We start from the raw sequence: 22,063 nt of genomic DNA, 5'->3' as shown, positions 1-22,063 counted from the left end.
ATCCCCTGGAGAAGGAAATGGCAACCCACTCCAGTATTCTTGCCTGGAGAATCCCATGGACAGAGGAGCCTGGTGGGCTACAGTCCACAGGGTGGCAAAGAGTCGGACACGAACCTCTGCACAGGTGGTTACCTCCACAAGAAAGCCCCCTTCCCCCTGTTTACCTGCAGAATAACACTACTGATCCACTGTGCAGCTTCTTCTTTAGGTCATGTTCAAATCTTTGAGTGACTAGCAGGGACTGACCAGTTGGCTGGCAGATGGGGCCTGGGCTCACTTGGGCACTTCTATAGGACCTTGGCTATTTATCCAAATCATTGTAACCATAGCTAACATCTACAAAAAAATTAAAAAAAAAAAAAAACCCACAGTATTACATTTTTACTAGACCACTGCCCAACAGTGAAAAGCATATGTGCACATACACCCTTCCTTGAACTAGAAAGACAAATTGTTGTACAGACAATTTTACAACCTCTGTTTACCTATTTGGTTTAAAGAAGGAAGAATGGGAGCGATTTCCAGTCTTGAAAGATGAGGGAGAATAAGTGCGCAGGGGTGGCTGAGCCCAGGAGAGTCCAACAGCAGAAGGAAATATTCAAAGACCCAGAAGAAAATTGATGTTGCTTCTAGGAATTAAGTGGCTTAGTGTCTATTCCAGACTATTGCATAAAACTAGGAGTAGTGGGACATGCATCTAGCAAACACAAGTCTGAATAATTCTAGGGGGGGTCCAAAACATAGCTCTCTGATGTCCAAGAAAGCAGTCAGAATATGAGCTTTATTTGAGGTTTTGAGAAAGGAGAAGGCCTGGATTAAATGCAAAACTAATTCTGAGCTACAGTGCTAGGTGTAGTCAATGCACAGAAAAAGTGAATTGCATTTTTGAATAAATAACTGCTCAAAGTGAAAAAAGAATTATGACTTCATAGTTTTTCCTCTAAAAACTAGATTAATATATAATACCATAAGCAATTCTGTCAAGTGAAACAAGTTTGCTGATCACTAAGCTTGACGTGCAAAATAAATATACAATTTCCACTGTTTATAATTAACTTTTAGAGGAGCCATGTTTTACAATTGTTTATTTCAGTATTGGTAAGAACTCTGTGTTGGGTTGGTTAGGCATTAGAATGCATTAGCAGACAGTGAAAATTATAATTTTTAAAAAGGAATTTGTGGGTGGAGGGAGCTTTGGAAATAAAAATTAGTTTGATGTATACCAGGTAATTACCCTGATTATCTATTATTTATGCAGAACTGTGTGGAGAAAGAGGGTAGGAGGAATATGTGAAGCAACGCTGTTGCTATTTAGTCACTAAGTCTTCTTGGACTCTTTTACAACCCCAGACTTTATTTTTTTGGGTTCCAAAATCACTGCAGATGGTGACTGCAGCCATGAAATAAAAAGACTCTTACTCCTTGGAAGAAAAGTTATGACCAAGCTAGACAGCTTATTAAAAAGCAGAGACATTACTTTGCCAACAAAGGTCTGTCTAGTCAAGGCTATGGTTTTCCAGTAGTCATGTATGGATGTGAGAGTTGGACTATAAAGAAAGCTGAGCGCTGAAGAATTGATGCTTTTGAACTGTGGTGTTGGAGAAGACTTTTGAGAGTCCCTTGGACTGCAAGGAGATCCAACCAGTCCATCCTAAAGGAGAACAGTCCTGGGTGTTCATTGGAAGGACTGATGTTGAAGCTGAAACTCCAATACTTTGGCCACCTGATGCGAAGAGCTGACTCATTTGAAAAGACCCTGATGCTGGGAAAGATTGAAGGCTAGAGGAGAAGGGGGCGACAAAGGATGAGATGGTTTGATGGCATGACTAACTCAATGGATATGAATTTGGGTAAACTCTGAGAGTTGGTGATGGACAGGGAGGCCTGATGTGCTGGAGTCCATGAGGTCACAAAGAGTTGGACACAACTGAGTGACTGAACTAAAGACTGCCAGGCTCCTCTGTCCATGGGATTTCCCAGGCAAGAATAGTAGAGTGAGTTTCCATTTCCTTCTCCAGGGATCTTTCTTACCCAAGGATCAAACTGGTGTCTCCTGCATTGGCAGGTTGAGTCACAAGCAAAGCCCCATTAAGCAACATTGAATAATGCTAAAGATCTTTAGCATGAAGAAAACTAAGAGATTATTATTGCCAATTATTTCTATGTAGATATTACCTGCATATTATAAACACTATAGGTCTATCTATTTAAATTTTAGTTTTTTCATATACAAGGCTTTGGATACCCTGTCTTAATACACATACATTCTCTTATAACGAGTTAATAGTCATTAAAATGTCACAAAACTATACAGTTTAGTCTCATATTATCTGTTACTGAAGACTATTTTGCTTTCTGAACATAATGGTTTTACCCCAATAAGATGTGGAAAATACATCTTCTACATGAGGATGAAACAACATCAGATCAATCTTTCACATTAGTAAAGCAGAGCAAGCTTAACCAACCATCTCGAGTAATACACCATTACTCATTTTGTAGTCTACATTAATGTTTCTATACACTGTTTTACTAGACCCGATATGACACATAACATCATGTTAGCATTCAACACCTGAGTTCTCAAGGGATTTTTTAAAGAAGCTCTGACTTTAACCTAAATATGAATTCTTGACCCTTGATATCTAGATGATTGACCTGGTTCTACACTTTATGGAGTTCAAAATGAACAAGATTCTCTTTATTAAATATTAAATATTTTATTGGTTATCTATGCCACAATGGTAAAGCTGCAAAATGTTCTACCATCATTATTTCTCAAGATTATCCTGTACACTGAATGTGCTTAATTATCCAAAGACAATCACTGACATTATATCAGAAAACAAAGGGGAAGAAACATTAAAAAAAAATTAGACTAACAAAAATTGTCTAATAAAAATTAGACAACATTCATATATTAGAATCCATTGGAGTAAATAAAACTCATTTTTAGTTGTCAATAATTTAAACTAAAAATAACACAATTTTGATTCCATATTTAGCATAAGAAATTATTGAAGCATTTAGCTAACTTCTCATATGATGAATTGATAAATCCTTATCAATTATTGGGCATTTATTAGGTATAAAACATTACTCAGTTGACTGTGCATGGGTAGGAAATCTTCTGTATCAAAAATAAAAAATCCATTACTCTAAATGCTTATAGAATTTGGAATGTTTTTGAGTCTTAATTTCATTAGGCAGAGGACAATGTCTTTTTTAATACCTTAGACAGCTCAACAATATACTACATTTTAGCCCACTCTCTGACATCTTTGTGATATATGTCTGCATTTAGAAAAGAATTTTCATCAATACTCAAAATAGACCACAAAGTGCTGTCAATTAAACATATTCTGATTTGGCTACTTAATATTCTTATAAGCCTAATAACATTGTAATTATAACTAATGCATATTATATACTGAAAAACAGTGAAGATCCAGAAACAGTTACAGTTAACATTTTAATGTTTTCCTGCAATCCTGTATTATATAAAAATGAAAAAAAATTTGAAACAAAGGGTCTGTAAAAATTTTGGACACTGCTTTTTATGTAATATTTTACATAATCATTTCTTGTATTAGCTAATACAGTAAGAAAATATCACATCATTTTGATGATGCACAAGATTCTATAATTTGGAAATACCAAACATTATCTGTTCATTCTTTTGTTCCACATTTTATAATGATTTCGTATGTTCATTGTACTAAATACCTTCATGAGATGTTGAGAAGGCAAGTTAAGATGAAGCCTTTAAATTACCCAAAATAAATCCTAGCAGATACTAACCACTATCTAGAACAGTAGTATTAACTATCTGTTACTTTTATATCATTGTAAGTTATCAGTAAGTCTTACCTTATTTTTTCATGAATATTATGCTGTGAGATTAAATGCATTTTTGAACAGTTTTCTTATAGGTTTTAAAAAAAAAAAACAATTCTCTGAAACTTCTAGATATAATATTAAGAAATTGAGTATAAAATTTTTCTATTAATGAAATATATCAAATACATGTATTTGTGTTTATTTCTTCAATGATTTATGCTATCTTAACATGATATATGAAATATATGTATGTATTCAATAAAATAATTCTGATATATATTTAAAATTTCTTGAATATGAGCAGATTGGTATCAGATGAGTCTTTGAAATCTTTGAACAGCACTGCATCCTAGTGCATTCCTTTCATTTTAGACAACAAATAAAACATTTACCAACAGTTGGCCTATCCTAGTTATTAAAACTTTTTACACAGATTGTCACCAGCTGAGCTGAAACAGCAGCTGTCCACTGGAAATAATTGCAGAAATGTTTTGCCCATTGGCCTGAAATCAAACATATGTTTTCCTGTAACAACTAAAACATAACTTTCTTTGTTGATGTGTGTTAATTATTGAGGGATGTTGATTACACAATTATACACCTGGACTGTCACACTAGCATAGAATCCCAGAGTCTTGAGTGTAGGCATTTTCACATATGCTTTAATTTTTAGTGTTTCACACATTTGAGAAAATATTACTACATTCTGAAACAATTTCTTTTGACTTATTTTTTCAAACATTTGTCAAAGATCATGTCTATACAGAAAAGAGGGAGCTTATTTTACCCCAAATCTAATCAGAGTTGGAAGCTAATTTGCAAATAGTCTTTATTTTGGATTATAATGATTTTTTAAAATCTCCTTTGCACTTATTTTTTATGATAGGTTTCATGAATTCTCCATGCTCTGTATAAATTTTTCAAATACTTTAATTAGTATAAATATTAAAAAAGAATAGCTGATAATACAGCTGGTGGTTTAGTTGCTAAGTCGTGTCTGACTCTTGTGACCCCATGGACTCTAGCCCGCCAGGCTCCTCTGTCCATGGGATTTTCCAGGCAAGAATACTGGAGTGGGTTGCCATTTCCACCTCCAGGTATCGGGGATCAAACCTGTATCTCTTGTGTCTCCTACATTGCCTGGAATATTCTGTACCACTGAACCACCTAGGAAGCCCTTTTTCCTGATTTTAGGGTTTCATTATTAGTCAACAAAGAAGAATATTCATGTCTTCAAGTAGATCACTTTAAATAGCATATTTGCCAGTTAAGCCCTACTGTTACAGAGCTATGGATAAGGGCTGTGGGTTTACTCAAGAGAATAGAACTGATAGACTTTAATTACAAATGTTACCCAATTTTTTCTCTACAATGCTGACATTTGTAACTAAATGAGTAGCTTTTAACCCCTAAACATAAAATAACAATGGTTCTATACTCCCATTCAATGTGTCTACTACATTATTCCATCAAAGCAGATGTGGCTTTTCAGTAATCCTCTATGATATCATCCTCACAAGAAATAAAAACAAAGAAAATATTACCTTCTGTATAGTAATGATTCCTTCCTGTGTATCTTTGTCAACGGCAATCTTGAAAATCCCTAATCCATCACCATCCACAATTTTGTAATCCATTTCAGCATTAGCTCCTATATCTGCATCAGCAGCTTTAATTCTGGCCACAACGGAAGCCACTGGCAATGATTCTGGGACGTTATATTGGTACGACCCTGTGAAATGAAGAACAAGAAATGAACAAAATCTTATACCAAACTAACTAATAAAATTTAATTATCTGGCTATCTTGAACCCTCTTTGCTTAATTTGCTTTTATGTCTTTATAAAATAAGATGATAAGGCAATATGAGACAAATGGCAAGTTTCATACAGCTTTAAAAACTCCAAGGAAATGATTACATAATAATCAATAAGTCAAAGACAGCCTGGGGAAAAGCATAAGAAGTATTCCATACCAGTATTTCTAGTGGTGAGAAATATACTTACTTTTAACGATAAAAATAAAATTTAAATTGTAAACAGAATTAACATTGAGACTTGACTATAGATAATTAATATGCAATTAATGTATATAAATATTTTAAAATTAAAATAGTATAGCTTAGACTTCAAATGGGCAAAAAATGAGCCTAACTAGTTCTCATTACTTAATGCTGGAATTTCCACAATAGTATCTTTTACTGAAAAAGTTTCAGAAAACTGGACAAGGAAGTTGATAAAAGGCAATAGTTATGACTTGTACATTAAACTCAGTTGGGGCACAACAGTACAAGAGCAGAGACTATGTTATTTGAACAGGAAGAAAGAGAAGCAAAAAAGGAAGAGTAACTTTTTCAAACTTTCTTTTGTAAAAACTCTTCACCATCCCTCAACTCAAAAAAAAAGAAAGAAAGAAAACCAGCTTGGGAGGCCGATGAAGAACCCTTTGAAAGCAGAAAATGCCCCTTCACCATTTCCCTCTAATCACCTACTTTCTCCTGCTTCCTCACCCTTTTCCGTTTCCTTTTGGCTGCTAACTGTGATGCATTTGCACTTTCTTATGAAGAAAAAAGAAAGGAAACTCTTTGAGAGAAACAGAGAAAGCAGATTGTATCCAAATGAAGGTACTACATGCTAGACTAAGAACCCTTGGTGTTTGCAATTCTATACATTTTGTTAATTGATTTTTAAAAAATGATCACAACATCATTTTTTAGTGACCCCTGTCACATATTTGTAAGTTTCTTAGGAAAATCCAAAAATTTCAAGCTTACAATAGTAACTAAAGGGTAGACAAAGAAAATCCCAGTCAAAATGAAAAAGTTAATGATATATTTTTGGCTTTCTTCACTTTAGTAAGAGAGTGTTTAATAAGCTAGAAAATGCTCTGTCTTATCAAACCATGACAACTGAAATCCCAAAAAATCTGTGTCAATTCTTATTTCTCTAGTTAAGGAAAAGAAACAGCTAATTCTACTGCGAGCCAAATATAATCACATTGTTTTATTTATTCTTGTCTTCCTCTCTTCCCCATTGTAAGCAATTAAGAACACAATTAAGGCTAGATTCTTTGGGGTTTGTTTTATGCTAAACTTAGGATAACTTTGTTTTGCCAGGAGGTATCAAAATGTCTGTTTTACAATAACATAAATATCAAAAATATGAAAAATAAGAATAAAACATCTAAAGAAGCAGTGTTTGAAGGAAAACATGGTGACAGTCATATTTCCCGAGAAAGTGTCCTTGTTAGACATAAGCCTCTCAGAAAAGCATTTAAGGATACTGTAGTCTACACAATTCTTCTCACTTTCTTGAGTTTTCAAAAGAATACCACATATACTTACAAAAAAGGAAAAAAGGACAACTGAGAGAATAAGATGAAATGCTTTTTTTTTTTTTTTTTACAATTAGGACACCTCTATCTAAGAAAAATTTTCTTTTTTTTCCTTTTACTTGGTTAAAGAAAATGCCATGTTGCTCAAAGAAACTAAACTGAGGGAATGTGGTTTTCTGGTTCTTTGGACTGGTTTCTTTAGAAATGCTGAGTGTCTGCATTAAAAAAGATGTGGTAGATAGCAAAAGCAATGTTCAAGGTTCATGAACTGGTTAAAAAAAAAGTGTGGAATGAGAAATAAAGTTCAGCACTCTTTTTTAACCTTTACAAAATAAAGCAGTACTTCTAGTATATAGAATTCATGAAGTGTATTTGAATGTTACTATTAATAATTGGGAACAACCACAGAGCTTACAGAATGTAAAGAGCAGCATGTCTTTGACTAAAAAAGAGTAATAGATAAACTTAATAACTGTCTAGTATTCAAAGTGAACCAAAAGAAAAAAAATTACATTTAAGACAGAATACAAGGTATAATTGCTCTTATTTGCTTCCAATACCTTTATTATTTCATATTACTGAATTAAAAATCAAGTCCCTGATAAAATAAAATTGGAGGAGAATGTAATTGAGATTAACTATTTGAGACTTATTTAGGAAAATTCCTTTTTATAGACATTCCTATAATCTGGAAAGGAAAGCGAGCATGCTTGCCACATGCCTCAGAACAGCTTACTTCGAGGAAAGCGAGGAGGGTTGTCGTTGACATCAGTGAGGGTCACGGTGACCGACGTGGTTCCAGAAAGCCCTCCGTTTTGACCAACCATATCCTTTGCCTGAATAACAAGCAAATACTGGTCTTTAGCCTCTCTATCCATGTTTGGAAGGGCGGTCTTGATGACTCCTGAAAAATTTCAAATCCCAGTAAAACGCATCATGAATCGCTGCATTTATACTAGCGAAGAACACTGATATAGGTAGAAACAGCTCGAGTCGTTGCCTTCTGCTGTTTTGCTTACTTTTAATAACTTTAAAACATATTAAAGTCCAAAGAGATATAACAACTATATAAACATTACAAAACGCAGAAATGACTGTAATGTAGAAGACCAGGGTGGAGAGCGTTATCTCTAGGTTTTATGGAAATACAACTCAAAAATACCAGCTTAAATAAAATCTACTCTAGAAGACTGGGCAGTTGCCTGTAAAATATATGACTATCAATCTTTTTCTCTCACCCTCCCCAACATCTTAATTCCCAGTGACATGAAATCACCATAAACCCTTTCAGCTATTGTCCCTACTACTCTCCCAGCAAAGTAACTACATATTCTCTAAATGATAGAATGTGTCATTTATGTTTAACAAACAAAACACCATTCCAAACTATGTTGCTGGATAACTTTAGGCTGCATCTGTTATTATAAAAACCTGAGAAAAAGTATTAAGGATGAGAGTGACTGTGTTCATGAAAAATCAAGATACTAAAAACATCAATGTGCTTTGCTGTTTCTTTCTAATAAATTGCATTTAATAAGGAGAGCCTTGAAGACTTCAGAGCTATAATAAACTGACTTCAGAACTCCATGCTGTTTGATAAGAAAGCTTGAACAACAATCACTGCTGCAGTAAATTAGTGGTTTTATATTAATAACCAATTATTATATAAATATATGAGACAATAGAATAATTATGAGCTAAAATTTACTTTGGTTATGGTCACCCACTGGTAAAGAATCCACCTGCCAATGCAGTAGACATGGGTTCAATCCCTGGGTCAGGAAGATCTCCTGGAGGAGGAAATGGCCACCCACTCCAGTACTCTTGCCTGGAAAATTCCACCAACAGTGGAGCCAGGCAGGGCTACATTTCAGAAGGTCGCCAAGAGTCAGACACTACCTAGCAACTGAGCAGGCACATACGTATATAAAATAACACATAAACTGAATATAATATACTTGGGCTTCCCTGGCGGCTCAGATGGTAAAGAATCTGTCCACAATGAGGGAGATTTAGGTTCAATCCTTGGGTCTGGAAGATCCCCTGGAGAAGGGCATGGCAACCCACTCTAGTATTCCTGCCTGGAGAATTCCTTGGACAGAGGAGCCTGGTGGGCTACAGTCCCTGGGGTCGCAGAGAGGACTCAGTATACGCACACAGAGATCATGACAAATGAAAACGCATCTATTCAATATTGCTCTATACAGATCTTGAAACTAGAAACATCTTTGCTAATTAGATAAGGAGGCTAGAATCCTACTTAATCATTTCTTGTACTTTCATCATTTCTGATAATGTCTTACCTACACAACTGGAACTCTTTTGTGCATCAATCTACTTTGTTAAAGGATTCTAACTTTTAGAATTTAAGTCAGAATTTAAATCTCCCATGACTCAGACCTGAGGGACAGGAACTCTGGTATCATGGACTTCTCAGGAGCAAAACTGGGCTGTCTGATAGACGATGGTTCTTTAGGAAGAAAATGACTGTAAACAAATTGGAATAAACATTCTTTTTCCTGCATGTTTGGCATAAAAATGTTTTTATACCCTCCAAATTTATAAAATGTTTTTAAAAGCTGCCATTTAAAACTGTTGCTCATGTTCAGCATAAAAGTCTTTATACCTTCCAAATTTATAAAACGTTTTTAAAAGTTGCCAATTTAAATTAATTAAATGCTGACTCTTCAACGGACACATATAATAATGATCTGTGTATATTTCAGCCCTAAGTTACAAGCCTGTATTATACTATACTTGGTCTGCCCTATTCATCACAATATCCTACAGTTTGGTAACTACTCTAGCAGTGGGAAAGAGATGAAAATATCTTTTAATAATTTAAGAATAATTTAAACAATATGTTATTGGTTCCAGTGTGTTAATATTCCCAGTTAAATAACACTCATACTATCTTAAGAAGCCACATTTTTGTTTAGTTCTGAGCCGTACCTATCAAATACAAACACACACATACACATATATACACACTTACACCTACAACACATCAATATTTTAAGCATTTAAATTACATTTGAGTAGGCCATCTATTGCCACCTGCCAATTCAGGAGACATAAGAGATGTGGGTCCAATCCCTGAGTTAGGAATATCCCCTGGAGTAGGGAACGGCAACCCACTCCAGTATTCCTGCCTGGAGAAGTCCCATGGACAGAGGAGCCTGGTGGGCTATGGTACAGGGCGTCGCAAAGAGTTGGACATGACTGAAGCTACTTAGCACACAGGTGATGTATTGTCACTGCTGTTTTAACAATCACTTGTTCTAATACACTACACTGGATGCTGCTGCTATAACCACAGCAATACAAGGTTACTTTAGCTCCTTCACTGAACTCTTTTGGTTATGTACACACTGCTTACAGAGAATCTCTAAAATATCACAATCATCACCAAAAAAAGCAGTCATATACTCATTTGGTTCACTGAAAACTGTCTGAGATGTAGATATTCTTTTTAGAACCATAATGATTCTATGAATATTTCATGTCTGTTCTTCAATACTTCCCTTAACTCTAATATTTAAGACATTGAGTATTGACCTCAATAAGACTCACTGTTACCAAGCTTAACAATCTCTAAGAGTCCTGGGACTTACACATCTCTACCTCTCTACGTCTTCCTTACTTTTCTTCCTTTTCTTACCTTTTTTCTTTCTCTTCTTCTTTCTTCCTATCATAACTGTATTTATTTATAATATTTTTAAATAAGTTAAGCATTGACATCTTGAATATTTGATAATGCACCTTTCATAAGATGTTAAGAGTAAGTTTCACATTAAACACATAATTAGTAGTGTTTCATACAGATGATAAAATATTAATGAAATTCTAAAACAATTTCCTACCCAGTTTTCATTTTTAATTTCTCAATATGTTTAAATGAGTTTGCATCCTGAACAGTTATTATAATGGTGAAAGGTCCATAGCATCTCAATTAGCCAGCAAAGAAAACACAGCTACCTTATCTTCTCATGGTTTTGCTCAGTGGTATTATTTGAAAGAAAACATAGAATTATCAGGGGAGAAGTCTGGTAGTCAAAGTTACTCACTTACTTTTCACACTTCTAATTGTCTCTTTACAAGTGATCCTATAAATAACACTTTTCCAAAGCAAAAATCATCACTGAGTTTGCAAAGAAATGCAGGGGGGCAAAGGTAATTTCCAAATACCTCAATTATTAAACTTTTTTTTTTTTACGAGAGAGAAATAACTAGGTGAGAATTGAATTTAAATAAGAATATTCAAACATAATAGATTTCTAGTTCTATGGCTTTTGCGAGCTTTTTACTTTTGAGTCTAAGCTGTCTTTATTTGGAAAATAATTCTCATAAACTGGATAGGATCTGCATTTTGGTGAATATTATATAGACACACACACTCACAGAGAAAATTGTTTATACTGTGTCCCTAAAGTGGTAAAAGCCAGTCTTATCTAGTCATAGCCTTACAGTTCTATGAGGCTTTCATGGGAGATAATAGCATTGTTTTAATAATCAATAATTTTAAGCCACTTATGATGAAAAGAATATACCCTGCATCTCTTTAGAAAAAAGAGACTGGCCCAGATTTTGGCTTTCTGAATAATAATTTCTCATTTACTTTTATATTTATAACTGATATTCACAAAATGTATTATGTGTGAAGCAAATTTATCACTGCCATTTTTCAACAACTGGCGAGTTTTTAGTCTGGGAATAAAATTTCAGATGATTTTCTGATGTCCTACCAGCCACCAATTTTCTTTCAAGCATATTGTCATGGAATTTTCTTAAGAATTTGTATGTGTACTACATGTAATAGACAAGAGCCATTTCTGAAGTCTGCCCCAGTTTAGGGAACCAAACAATTACAGATGCATGCAGCCTACTCAGTCAAACTCTGGGTTAGTCTCAGGAATCTAGGCAACCACATAAGCCTGGTAACACGGGGCTGGGCTTTTCATGATGTGTGGCTTCAACATACATTAGATGTTCACGTAAATCTCTGCCTAATAAATTTGTGGGGTTTTCTTTTTCCAGATTTTCTGTTTAAGACTTGTATTATTTGGTTTCTCTCCCTGTAAGTGAAGCCTATCGGTTCTGTTATTTAGTTGTGTCCGCCTCTTTGAAACCCCATGGACTGCGGCACGCCAGGCTTCCCTGTCCATCACCAACTCCTGGAGCTTGTCAAACTCATGGAAGCATTTAATAGAACCATAAAAAGATGGAGAAGAGCCAACAGTAGTGAAGATGGAAGGTTCTGGAACATCAAAGGATTTCAGAGCTGGTATCACATGAAGCAGAAAGGACTGAGGAAGGGACTGCCGTAAGCTGTGAGCGGACATCCTCAGAAAGCCCTGACAGCGGGGAGCCTCCTCCACACCGTGAGCCACGACACAGGACAGAACACCCACGAGGGGTGGAAGGAGCACTGAGTTACGACTGTGAAAGTGAAAGTCACTCAGTCGTGTCCGACTCTTTTTGCAACCGCAGGGACTATACAGTCCATGGAATTCTCCAGGTCAGAATACTGGAGTGGGTAGCCTTTCCCTTCTCCAGAGGATCTTCCCAACCCAGTGATCGAACCCAGGTCTCTCACATTGCAGGCGGATTCTTTACCAGCTGAGCCACAAGGAAGCCCAAGAATACTGGAGTGAGTAGCCTGTCCCTTCTCCAGGGGATCTTCCTGACCCAGGAATCGAACTGGGGTCTCCTGAATTGCAGGCAGATTTCCTACCAACTGAGCTATCAGCGAAGCACACTGTTATGACTGTAGTACTTACCTAAAACTAGGACAGAACAAGGACGCAGGCAATGCATGGTGCAGGTGCCATGTAGTCACACCTCCAAGTTTAACAAAGAAATCCTAAATGATATCTGATATTTAACTCTCCACCCGTTTTCCAAGGCCTATAGCTTTGGTGTTCTGTGCAGTCCCACTGGCCCTATGTTTGGATTCTGCTCTGCTGATGGCATTGGAAATCTTACTAATGTTAGAACAGGAAGCCTGCAGTTTCGTTTCAAATAGCACATCGTGTAGCCAATCCTGTCACATTGAAAAATGTGACCTATTTGCTTGCAGGTTTTAGAGTAGATAAACATACTAGAATAATCCTTAATCTCCCAGTAAATTGGGGGCCATTATGAAGACAGGTGATGGGAAGCTGAATGGTTCTTTTAAGGCTACATCATCTTGTTCCAAGGTCCGTTCTCTTTGCTTGTTGAACTGTCAACATTGTTTTTTGCAGCTACTCACATTCTTGTTTTGTGGACAGAGAAATTAAGGTAGAAAACACACTTACCCTCTGGTCATCTGGCCTGTAAGTAAAGCTACAGAAGAAATACATGCTCAGAAATTTTACTCAGGCTAAGTTAAAGATATGTGATTAATAAAAAGTAATGGATATTATTAATATTACTAATATTCCTTTTTAAAAAAAATAAATAAGTTAAACTTTCAGAGATACATTTAATAGTGATTTCCTAGGCCTATTTTACATAATATTGATCTGGCATGTTTTCAGCATTTTTCATGTCAAAAGTTTTACATGCTTCTCAAAAACGCTGATATCTAAAGATGTGGAAAAGAATGCTATTTCTCACAAAGATAAGGATCATACATCAACTCAGGCAGACTACCTCAAACTCTATGGCTCTTCGTATATGTAAGTCATGAAAAATTTCCATTCATTTTTTGTCAGAAAAACAGAATTTTTTGGGAAAAAAAATGCATTCTCTATAGTCCTCTAATATCTCTGCACTGGTGACTAGAGAAACAGAAGTCCCAATGATTACCATGACTAGAGCTTTAAAAACTCTAACAAAACAAAACAAAACAAAAAGCTCATCTCCTCTAATACACGATCCTTGAGACTGAAAGTTAAAATGAAGTTTGAAGTTCTAATCACGTGATGTCAGGATACAGACTACTGTCCAGTTGCCCACAGGGGAGGTTTTACCTACACAGGGCCTATGGGACACCTGTTATCTTACACAAAGCTAAAATCACAAGCCAGTCACTAGTAGCAGCAAAATATTTAGCCCTTGGGATTAGTACATGCTAGTTTTGGACCAGTTATATAACGCGAGAGGTATATAATTTGTGAGCAAATTGTCAGAGACTTGTCAATGTCTTTCCAGGCTGCAGCGTAGATATATAAAGGAACAGGTGGGTGTCTGAATTGAGGTTCTCAGATCTATCATTAAATCAGCCACGAGCACAACTTTACATTCACAGGATTCAGATCATAAAGCAGAGACTTTCATTTACTTCCCCTTCAATACTTGCTCAATCAGAAGTATTACTCCTCTGTCAGACTCTTCAGGCAGCTTCCAAACTTCATCACAACACGTATAAAACACACAATGCGGCCTCTGTGAACATTCTAATGAATGATGAACTGGCCTTGAATTTGTCTGTTTTTGTACATTACAGCTATCATTCTCAAAACATATTTAAAATATGCACTCCCCACACAGTGATTTGAGAATGAATGAATACTGCCATTTTTTATAATATGGAAAACAGGGTGGTGCATGGCATTAAAATATGAATATTTTAGGATCATAAGTATTTTAGGATCATAAGTATCATCAGTGATTCAAGATCATAAACTTGGATATTTGAGGAGGCATTCTTCTCCATGATAAAGACAAAATTACTAAAATACAGAGAAATTTTGGATTTTTTTCAGTGGTGAACAAAAGCAAGGGCTCACACCCACCCATGCTGCCCTGTACCAATAGCCAGAGAAGCATAATAGATAAAATATTATTTTATAACAAAGAAAACAGTGCTCCAAATTATAGCCTTACTGAATGCAAACCATTTCATTTTCAAAACGAAACAGAACATCTAGCCAAACAACCACATTTTCTATCCAGGCAGTTTTGCAACCCATATTTTTTTCCTTCTAAAATGAAAAAAAGTCATTTAATTTAGCTTTTGATTTAGCAGATCATCATCCTAATTGTTATGTTTCAACTAATTTCCCTGAGAAAGCCAGCCTCTGGAAGGAGAAGCTCTAACACTATATATTCTACTGCATGGCAGGGAGATTTTGCTGAAGATTTAAAATTCTACTGTATGTAATTCCTATGTGAGTTAATTAAAGAAAACAAATCGAAACATTGCAGAGGTAAATATTCAACATTTTCTTATCAAGTCAAGAGACAGCAGCTGAAAAACTTTTCAATATCTAATATTTTGCTTAATTTTGATAGAAATTTTGATAATGTAGTAAAATATTTTTAAAAGGTGTTGATGGCTCTATAAATAACATGCTGTTTATTACCATGGTACACATTTTGAAAAATGCACAATAAAAATAGAGTGTCATCAGTTTCAACTACATTGAACCAAAATAACTATTATTAATTCTATGCCAAGAAAGAAAGAATGACTTTACAAGGAGACGTCGCGTGTCAATTTTTACCTGTTTTGGGCTCCACTGAGAAGTATGGCTGACCCTGCAGGATGCTGTAGACCACTCGAGCACTGTTACCGTATGTAGGATCGTCAGCATCCGTCGCTGTCACCTGTACCACTGAGGTCCCTATGTGACAATCCAAAAATCAATGAATTATAAACTCCCAAATGCAATAAAACAAGAAAAATCACCAAACACTAAAGATGTTACATTAGCATAAAGATATAAAGATGCTTTCCAGTGTTCATTTTTCTTTTTCTCAGGTATGTGAAAAATGGATACATTTTTCTGTCTAAGACAAACTCTAAAAGATGATAAATGATAATTCCTCAGAAATACTTAAGGGATACGAAAAGATGTTGGTTAAAAAAAATAGGACTGACAATGCCAAGTTAGACAGGGATGTAATCTCAGAATTGGGTGGGACTCGACTTTTAGGCATCTCATCCATCAAGGTCTAGTAGCAAGTTTTTATCAAGAGCAATCTTTAAGTCTCAATCACAGTCTTAAAAAGCAGCATGATAGATTCTAGCACCTTGACCCTCAAATCATGGGGCAACCCAACTGCTACAGCGACAGAAATGGAAACCTCAGTAACAGAGTGAGTTCATAAAGAATATTTGATTGGTACATTTAACTGGTATTAGGTGGCTACTCTCAGTAGTTTTTTTCATTTGTTTTCACTAATTGACTTGTAACAAAAGCATGAAATGAACACTGAAACCAAACCCTCCCAAAGGAGAAAAAGCATAACTTGAAAAATCACAGCATTGGTTGCTTTTCTATGTTTTGTATGATAGAATGTTGTATTGCTTCTTCCTTTTACTATGCATTCACTTATTCCAGATAGAAAGCATTTAGTGTGATCTGTTGTTTTTTATTTCCACTTGGAATCTCATCCTAAAATATTAGCTACCCACATTTGCTTAGCTTAAATATGTAAACATTTAACATTTTAACATTTATTTTAAATTTATGTCCTAGTTGATGGGCATGGGACAACTACCTTTTTTTATGTATTCTTTCAAGGCTCAAGTTGCTTTCTAACAAATTCTTGAAAACACAGCATTTTTCATCTAACATCTGTTTTAGATCTATTCCTATGTAGATATTCCTTTCGAAATTCCTTAAATAAGTCATTAAATGCTGATCTTACTACAAATCTATTCTTTTTTCCACATTATGATTTCCCTAACTGATTCCATTTCCTTTCAAATTGGGTAAAAATTGTAAATGACACTTTTTAAATTCTGAAGTTTTATCTTTTTAATTTGGTAGACTTAGGAGATTGTGCCATGTGGCTGCTTGGCAGGACCACATGGTGAATGATATATATTTAAAAATCTTTTTAACAACTAGATTTTGACTATCATAAAATGTTAGGATCAATGACTGATATTCTCAATTTCCTCTATAATTCACCATCTTTACAGCAATATTTATTCTGGTGATATGTTTAAGTACCCACTTCCTACTTCACTGGAAAACAACTTGCAACAAAATAATGAAACCTATACCTCAGTAAATTTTGTTGTATGTATTATTTTTCTGAAGTGCTCATTAAATAATTTACTACACACATACCCAGTCACACAGACACACACCCCGGTTCTTGTGCTTATCTATGCTTTTCTGGCAACAAATAAGCAATCCTAGTGGACTATGAGGGTCTCAAATCTTATTATTTGTTAGTATACAATGAACAAAAAAAAAAAGTCCCTGAATAATAAACAAAGAAGACTTGTGTTGCATATACCACACTATTTAGTGGCTACTATAACTATTTGGTTACAAGTAAACACTTTGATAAACAGAATCATGATATGTTTTATATAAGCATTTACTGTGCTTAGCTCAAGTTTGGATATTTAATCCAGTGAACTCTCTCAGTGTCAAATAAATTCTGAAGACATTTGAAAATCATTTTCTAAAAAGTCCTGAGCCTTCTGGAATCGATCAAATAGCTAAATAACTTACACATGTGTATAACAGTCATATTGTTTGATATCAGAGTGGTACCAGTGGAACTAAAACTACAGTGCATTATTCAACTGCTAGAACAAAAAGCTCCCATTAAACTAATTTGCACTGCTATCTTCTACTTAGGAAAGGAAAGCCTTATAAAGCCCACCAAAAATGCCCAGGAGAATTGTAGCATTGAACTGAATTGCTTACACACACCTCAAAACCTGTTTCTCTAAACATTACTACTTCCTTCGGGGAGGACAATGCGCCTGCTCTTTTCTCTAAAACCTCCCAAATCTTGCTATTGTTGCTGTCATCATAGCTGTTGTTGTTTCTGTTATTAAGTCAGAGCAGCAGGAAGCATTCTGAAGGTGTGGGTGGTATTGAGAGGGTGTGAATAAGCTTGTTTGGTCAAAGAATGTTTACACAGAAGTTAATTATAGGCAGCTGCTGCCACTGTGGTTCAGAACTTTTCCTGACCACAAGCACCCTTGGTTCATTTTCAGTTTGTATTTCTTTAGCAGCCAGAGTCACAGTCCCAAAGTAATGTTCCCTCTCCCATCTGATAGGAACAGAAATTCAGGGTCACTAAATTGTGATTTCCCTAAAGGGCACCATGTAACACACGCCTTTGCAATTCCAGTTCCCTGCATAGCGGATATACAGATGAAAAGCTGGAATGAATGCAATGACCTTTATTCCAAGTAAAACAAATAACAATCAATCAATAAAATAAAACAAATCACAGTCAGTCAAGTATTATATCACATTGGTAAAATTATCACGGTTTCCCAGGTAACACAGTGGTTAAGAATCTGCCAGTCAATGCAAGAGAAACAAGAGACACAGGTTCAATCCCTGGATCAGGAAGATACCTTCGAGTAGGAAATGGCAACCCACGCCAGTATTCTTGACTGAGAAATCCCAAGACAGAAGAAGAACCTGGGCTACAATCCTTGGGGTCTCAAGAGTCAGACATGACTGAGCACATATACACAAAACTTTCAAGTTAAAGACCTGAGTTGAAATAGGTGTAAAAATACAAGCTCCATTATTATTTTAAATAAATTTCCTCCTTCAATACCATAAACAATAGGAAATAAAATATATAAATCAACTGGTCTCTGTTCCAGACTCATAATTTTTGTTTTTATTATTATCTTGTAAGATCATCCATATCTAAGTTACATACTGGCTGAAAACTATTCCAAAGGTACCTAAACAACTGGAATTTAAAAGAGAATTTAATAGTATTTGAAATACAGTATATACTAAAGGTAATCTACTTTCTATTTTTCCAGTCATGGAGCAATGATCAGAAGCCCATTCGGTAAAATGGCCTTCATTATTCTTTCATATATCTCACACTGAGTATCACTTTACCATCATTATAAACAGTATACATTTGAGTATAAATTCTCATGCATCTGAATTCCTGGAGAAATTACAAAAAGATTAGTGGTGGCAGGTGGATGGACATTTATGGGCTGAAGCACACTCTACAAGAAATAGACCAAATGTTAGCCTGGCTCCACTGATAGTCTACCTGATAACCTGGCCCTAGAGATATGCTTAGAATAGAGAATTATTACCCTAACATAGGGAGAAAGATAACCAAATCATCACAAGGATGTGTCTGGAATTTTTTTTTTTTTTGGGTTTGATACTAAGTTTATCTAGAATTTTTTTTTTTTTTAAAACCTCTTAAGCATAATTTAAATTTTTTTTGGGGGGCGGGGTGGTGAGCTGTACCACACAGCCTGTGGGATCTTAATTCCCCTACCAAGGATCAAACCTAGAGTCTGGGCAGTGAAAGCACTGAATTCTAACCACTAGTCTGCCAAGGGATTCCCTCATTTTTAAATTTTAAATATTAAATTGAAAAGGGACTGTAAGACCTAGGTAATTTCTTGAAGACATTGAGCAGTGTAAAAGAAGAATTTCTGAATTTCTGTACAAAAAAAATTATGTGTCAAAAAGCAGAATTTAGACACTGGCTACTAACACATCTCAAACATTCGCTCACTCAAAATAGTAATTTCTATACAAATATTAATGTGATTCTTTTTCCGGTACCTATGATGATTTAATTTTAAACACAAACCTCCCCAAATCAGACAGTGCAAGACCAACTTGGGCTTACTCACCCACAGGTGACATTTCGGGAACCCCTGCCGTGTACGGGCCGTCCAGGAACTTGGGTTCGTTGTCGTTGATGTCCTGAATCTTGATGACGAACTCGGACTCGGGTTCCACGGGCTTGTTGGTGAGCCGGTCCAACGCCTGGGCTCGAAGCGTGTAGTAGGCTTGCTCCTCGCGATCCAGCCTCTTGGTAGCATGAATATCCCCAGTGTTCTCATCAATAATGAAAATGGAACTTGCCCCTTCGCCTGACAAGATGTATTTGATGGAACCATCTCCTTTATCAACATCAGAGTGAAGCTGGTGAAAAATTCATGTGAGATGAGATTAACTTACAAGAGAGTCAGCGATATGGAGATACGTAAAAATAATTCTTATGTCAGGCAGCAGCATGTGAGATTTTATTGTTCTTGGAAAGATAAGCAGACCTGTATTGTGCACAGTGGAAAAGGCCATTTAGAATGTGTCAGCCTGCACTTGTGAGCAAGACAATTGCATTTCTTCTGGTACCCAGCCTCACTTCCAAAGGAATTTTATATTATTCCCAAAGTTAGAAACTTGCTGTCTGTCCTCGCCAGTTTTAGCCATCTTCTCTGACCAGAGTAGCTATTCAGTAAACATGTACAATTGGTCGATTCAATCATATTCCAAGCAAAGGGACTTGTTCGAGCACATTAGTAAGTTTAGATCTAATATATTATATAAAATGCTTAGAAATCATCACATCCTTTTCAGGTACCCTTCCTTCACACCCCCACAACTTCTCATGATTATTAAGTATGGATAGCTGTCCAGTCACTAAATGGGTCTCCAAATCCTATTTTATGTTTTAAAATTTGAAGCTGGAAAAAAAAAAAAACTTACACTGCTCTCTGAAGTAGGAATTTTAAATCAATATGTGCTTGAGACTTCAACTAAATCCTTTCTTGAAATACCAAGCACTGCATTAGATTTGCATGATTAACCCTGGCTCCGGCTGCAGGGGCAGCCCCTCCTGATTTGCATTTCATATCTGGAGCTGTCCCTTCTGTATATGTCAGAACATTATGTCGAACAGAGGAACCTGAGGAAACTCGGAAATAATTACATCTTTCCCTGAACTTCATAACCTGAGAAATGCAGCACCCACTCTGGAATTTCAACAATCTTTCATCCTCAGGAGCCGCTGTGATTCTGGCCTGCAATTAATACAAAGGCGAAAACCCAATTTACCAAATAGCAAGGCTGCCCTGCGGAACTATGCTGGCACTCTTTAAAAGACAAGGTGCATGGGGCGTCCCAGGTGGCTCAGTGGTCAAGAAACCACCTGCCATCACAAGAAAAAGACAAAGCACAAAACAATATAGAATATGGGAAACTATTTAGGTGAGTGGGTACCCAGTCCATTTCCATCTTTAGCTGTTGAGGATACTGCGTTTGTACCATGAATTTCTCTAAGTGATCCTTCCATTTCACTGTAACAGCTGTGTTTATACTCGGCTTCAGAATACTTAAGTACCTGATTCATCCTTTAGTTTCTATAGTTTTCAGCCAGGACAAAATGATATAAAAAAATTAATTTCTGGCACAAGTTTTAATTTAGCTTTGTTCAGGGAGGCATTAGCGAGTGAATCACTGTAGCAAGATTATCCAGCATATGGAGAAGATGTGTTCTTGAAATATAATGAATTATTTAATTTTCTTAAGTCATTCTCAGGGTGTCTATTATGTACATATGCAATAGCTTGTATGAGGCAAGCTAAAAATCCCTAAAGTTTGACTTCTTGAGCACTCCCCGTGTTCCAGGAACTACTGTTAATATTCTCTACAGAGTAACCCATCCCATGCTCACACTGAATGCCTTCATTATCCTTTTAACAGATGAGGAAACTGAGGCAGAGAACGGCCTGAGGTCACGTGGCCAACGCTGCAGCTGCATCCTACAGGTGGCACTAGTGGTAAAGAAGCTACCAATGCAGGAGGCATGAGAGATGCGGGTTCGATCCCAGGTCCAGAAGGTCCCCTGGAGGAGGGCATGGTAACCCACTCCAGTATTCTTGTCTGGAGCATTCCATGGACAGAGGAGCCTGGCGGGCTACAGTCCATGGGGTTGCAAAGAGTAGGACATGACTGAAGGGGCTCAGCACGCAGCACGCACAGGAGTCTGAAAACCTCAGGCCGGCGGAAAGCCCGTCCTCCATGCCTGCACTGGGATCCTGCCTCTGGGGGACGGGCTGTGTCCTGTGAGGGGGGGACATTAAAAGCCACTACAAAGGGGAACTCGGGGCAGAATAAAGCAACCCACCTGATCGCCCGCCCCCCACCCAGATTTTAAAAAAGACGATCAATGCTTCCAGGGCTTTACAGCCACACACTTC

The 22,063-nt window shown here is 36.3% G+C and overlaps 1 protein-coding gene across 4 annotated transcripts in view; it reads right to left on the bottom strand.

Annotated features, from left to right (window-relative positions):
- CDH7 (cadherin 7) overlaps positions 1 to 22,063 on the bottom strand; it is a 139,156-nt gene that overhangs the window by 53,806 nt on the left and 63,287 nt on the right. For all 4 annotated transcript variants that reach the window (XM_070452928.1, XM_070452927.1, XM_070452929.1 and 1 more), the window contains 4 exons: positions 19,712 to 20,006; positions 15,606 to 15,725; positions 7,910 to 8,077; positions 5,385 to 5,572 (listed from right to left, as the gene is read on the bottom strand). In XM_070452928.1, the coding sequence (XP_070309029.1) occupies positions 5,385 to 5,572; positions 7,910 to 8,077; positions 15,606 to 15,725; positions 19,712 to 20,006 (771 nt within the window). The remainder of the gene's footprint in view (positions 1 to 5,384; positions 5,573 to 7,909; positions 8,078 to 15,605; positions 15,726 to 19,711; positions 20,007 to 22,063) is intronic.

Source organism: Odocoileus virginianus, chromosome 22 (assembly GCF_023699985.2).
Source record: "Odocoileus virginianus isolate 20LAN1187 ecotype Illinois chromosome 22, Ovbor_1.2, whole genome shotgun sequence".
In the NCBI taxonomy this organism is placed as follows: domain Eukaryota; kingdom Metazoa; phylum Chordata; class Mammalia; order Artiodactyla; family Cervidae; genus Odocoileus; species Odocoileus virginianus.
The sequence above is the reverse complement of the archived record's forward strand: the minus strand, read 5'-3'. Positions and strand labels throughout refer to the sequence as shown.